Source organism: Pyrus communis, chromosome 2, assembly GCF_963583255.1.
Source record: "Pyrus communis chromosome 2, drPyrComm1.1, whole genome shotgun sequence".
Classification (NCBI taxonomy): Eukaryota; Viridiplantae; Streptophyta; class Magnoliopsida; order Rosales; family Rosaceae; genus Pyrus; species Pyrus communis.
Window position 1 is genome coordinate 19,447,625 of NC_084804.1, and position 3,921 is coordinate 19,451,545.

Genomic DNA, 3,921 nt, shown 5'->3' on the forward strand with positions numbered 1-3,921 from the left:
AAGCAACTCATACAGATCCACCTGTTCATTGCGAATTTCTCAATCGCAGCAGTTTTGAACCAGGGTTTATATTTGGCACAGGTTCCGCAGCTTACCAGGTCTGTATATATATGTATTTTACACACACACACATTTATATATTTCTTTCGGGATTATTTACCATATTTTTGGTGTATTTTATACATGCAGTTAGCATCCATGCATGAATTATAATGTTGACATCTTCCTTGCGTGTGTAGTAGTACTCTTACGTATATGCATGTGTGTATATTTCAGTATGAAGGTGCAGTAAAAGAAGATGGAAGAGGCCCGAGCATATGGGATACCTTCACCCACAAACATCCAGGTCTGTGATTTAATCAATTGGTAATATGAAAACTTTAGCTACTTCATTTCAAAAGGAGTATAAATAGCACCTCATTCTTTTCTTCGTGAGGACAACTAAACTCCAACCTCTCTAATAACCATGCACTTTGTTGGGAGACGAATAGTACGTGGTCATGTGATATGTACAATATATGTATATACTTCATCAGTGCGCACGCATATAAAGTACTTTGCACATGATATGGATTTCACCATTATGTTTTTGAATAACTACAGAAAAAATCGCTGATGGCAGTAACGGAGACGTCGCTATAGATCAATATCACCGCTATAAGGTCTAAAACCTCATAACTTTGTCTCTTGACCCTTTATACTTGAAGGGCACATGTTAACATATTAAATTGGAGCCTTTATAAAAATAAAATAAAAAGGACAATATATAATGAGATCCTCAATATTTAATTTTAAACTTTTGTCATTTTAGGAAGATGTGGGGATTATGAAGGATATGGAGTTGGATGCTTACAGATTATCTATTTCATGGTCCAGATTATTACCAAGTAAGTTGCTCCACATCCTCATATTTGGTTGGGACCAATGTCAATATTGTGCATAAGAATTATTTTTCCTACAAGAAAATTATTCTCTTTATATACTTTTAACTAAAGTAATGTGATCCAGTTATCTACTGGTTAACCCTTTTTTTTTCTTGTTATTTTTTTTCAAATTAGATGGAACATTAAGTGGTGGCGTTAACAGAAAAGGAATTGATTATTACAACAATCTCATCAATGAACTCCTACGCAATGGTTAATCATCCTACCTTAAACAATTATTACATGAATTTTTAGAACATCATTCAATTAGACTTTTAATTTGATTTTACTGATCATGTACTGCAGGTTTAAAGCCGTTTGTAACAATCTTTCATTGGGATGTTCCCCAAGCTTTAGAAGATGAATATGGTGGTTTCTTAAGCCCTCGTATTGTGTAAGTGAACAAAATTTATTTTCTCATTGATAATTTGATAAAATACATACTGATATACGTAACATAAATTTGCATCTACAGCGATCATTTTAAAGACTATGCAGAACTTTGTTATAAGGAATTTGGTGATCGAGTCAAGCACTGGTTCACGGTAAATGAGCCATATACTTTTAGTAGCATGGGTTATGCTGTTGGGACTCTAGCACCGGGACGCTGCTCTTCTTGGCAAAATCTAAACTGCACCGGTGGAGATTCAGCCATTGAACCATACTTGGTGACACACCACATTCTTCTTGCTCATGGAGCAGCTGTAGAATTGTACAAGAATAGATATCAGGTTCAATAACAGTTTCTTTTTATTTATTTATTTATTTTTTTTTTTGGGTCAGCATATTGGCTCCTAATTGAGAATTCTATAAGAATCATTATTATTGAGTTGTAATACAAGAGGGAATACTCTCAGTAGTAAGATAATCTAAAGGTTGTATCTTTTTCTATAACTCCTATTTATTCAACCAAATTTCATATTTTTGGGCAGGCATCTCAGAAAGGCTTGATAGGAATAACATTGGTGACATACTGGTTTGAGCCTGCTTCGGAGTCAAAGCAAGATAAAGATGCTGCCTTACGATCTTTGGATTTTATGTTTGGATGGCAAGTGTCTTAATAAATTATATATAAACTCAATTACACGTTTACTTATGACTTGTAACATTGACGCAACCTAGCTAGCATTACTATTTATATATAATGCTATAATTAGGCTAATATTTGGAATTTTCATGTTTTGTAGGTTTTTGGACCCGTTAACAAGTGGTGACTATCCACACACCATGCGATCAATTGTTGGAAAAAGATTGCCAAAATTCACAAAAGAACAATCCAAGTTGCTAAACGGATCGTTTGATTTTCTTGGAATAAATTATTATACTGCTAGATACGCAACTAGTACACCGAAGAACAATTCACTACAGGCAAGCTTCGTAACAGACCCTCAAGCTGATCTTACAAGTGAGTGCGAAAGGAAACTTACTTTCAATAGCTTAAGTTTTTTGTTCTTCTTGACCTAGTTTGACTTCTTAATTACATTAATTATATTCTAATATTTACACCAATTGTATTCTAATGTTTGTAAATATTGTGGCAGCTGAGCTTAATGGAGTACTTATTGGTCCACAGGTATACATCAAATTTATCATTTTGAGCTATTTGCATTTGGAGGATTAGTTTTTTACCCCAACATTAACGTATTATCTTGAAATGGTGTTGCAGACTGCTTCAGATTGGTTATATGTATATCCAAAAGGAATTCACGATCTTGTGCTCTACACAAAGGAAAAATATAATGATCCACTCATTTATATTACTGAGAATGGTATGTCATACATACTTTTAAGCATTGATTAAATGCAAAAGTTTCACCTATTTATAATGGTGTAAAATGAAACTACCCTTTTTTTTTTTTGTTTTTTTTAGAGGAAAAAAACTAAATTTAATTTTTTGTGCAATAATATGTTCGTAGGTGTATCAGAGTTGAATAATCCAGAACTATCACTTGACGAGGCTCTTCATGATACCAATAGAATTGACTACCACTACCGTCACCTGTGTTACCTTCAAGCGGCGATCAAGTAAGTAGTTATTAACAAATTAATTAAGGCTATATACTGCCTAGCCTTCTTAAGTTATTGTTATTTAATCATTATATTGACCTAATCCATTTGAACATTTGTGTATTTGTGTGCAGAAATGGTGCGAAAGTGAAGGGATACTTTCCATGGACATTGTTGGATGACTTTGAATGGGATTCTGGATATACCGTCCGATTTGGTTTAAACTACGTGGATTATAATGACGGGCTAAAAAGACACCCAAAACTCTCAGCACATTGGTTCAAAAATTTGCTTAAGAAGAATTGAAGGAATTAAAAGAAATTTATTGTTGATTATAAACATTTAAGTGGATAATTGTCCTTTTTATGTATTTGTATTTCAATTCCTTCCCCATTTGTATTTCCTTTCAGTAATGTAAGTATTCTTTGAGATTCAATAATTCAATAAAAAGCTAAAAGAGTTGTGAATGCTACAGTAAGACCTCTCTATACAAAGGAATAACTTATTTATAGCCGTAAACAGTTTTGGTCCTAGTTTGGGTTGAGGAATAAATAGCACATTGTAATAAGTTATTATTTTTCTTGGTCCTATTGTAAAGAAACTCGCCTCGACATAGTAGTAATTGTTAATAAGTACAATAATAAACAAGGCCACAAAAAAAATAAAAAAAATAAAAAAAAATAAAAAAAGGTTTTAGATGGACTAAAACATTTCCAAACTATTGTTTGCGATGGTTTTCTTTTTCTTTTTTTTTTTTTTTTTTTTTTTTTGGAGTTGATACCACACCTTGGAGCTTTTGGGTACGTATGTAAAACCTTGTTAATATCTTCTTGTTGAAGTCAAAATATTTCTAGCTCCTCAGGATTATCTTCGTCCCCTTCTTGCCTAATTGTATTAGTGATTATTTTTTCAATTAAGGCGTGCTCAACTTTTTGCACAACTTAACACAAATGTTTTCACTTAGGTGGCTTTGCATATGACCTTGGGTGAC

The 3,921-nt window shown here is 32.9% G+C and overlaps 1 protein-coding gene across 1 annotated transcript; it reads left to right on the plus strand.

Annotated features, from left to right (window-relative positions):
- The first annotated feature begins 291 nt into the window (after positions 1-291).
- Positions 292-2,952, plus strand: LOC137726424 (beta-glucosidase 12-like). The gene is made up of 11 exons (XM_068465351.1): positions 292-346; positions 604-662; positions 812-887; positions 1,059-1,136; positions 1,230-1,317; positions 1,399-1,654; positions 1,856-1,971; positions 2,111-2,328; positions 2,465-2,496; positions 2,590-2,692; positions 2,840-2,952. Exons 3-11 carry the CDS (start codon positions 827-829, stop codon positions 2,950-2,952), a joined length of 1,065 nt encoding a protein of 354 aa, XP_068321452.1. The 5' UTR covers positions 292-346; positions 604-662; positions 812-826.
- The last annotated feature ends 969 nt before the right edge of the window (positions 2,953-3,921 follow it).

What these genes read in the sequence shown, in the direction of transcription:
- LOC137726424 (XM_068465351.1), top strand. Translation starts at nt 827, where the DNA reads ATGAAGGATATGGAGTTGGATGCTTACAGATTATCTATTTCATGGTCC. An exon ending in ATGGTCCAGATTATTACCAA is followed by an intron (nt 888 to 1,058) that starts GTAAGTTGCTCC and finishes TTTTCAAATTAG; the next exon opens with ATGGAACATTAAGTGGTGGC. An exon ending in CCCTCAAGCTGATCTTACAA is followed by an intron (nt 2,329 to 2,464) that starts GTGAGTGCGAAA and finishes ATATTGTGGCAG; the next exon opens with CTGAGCTTAATGGAGTACTT.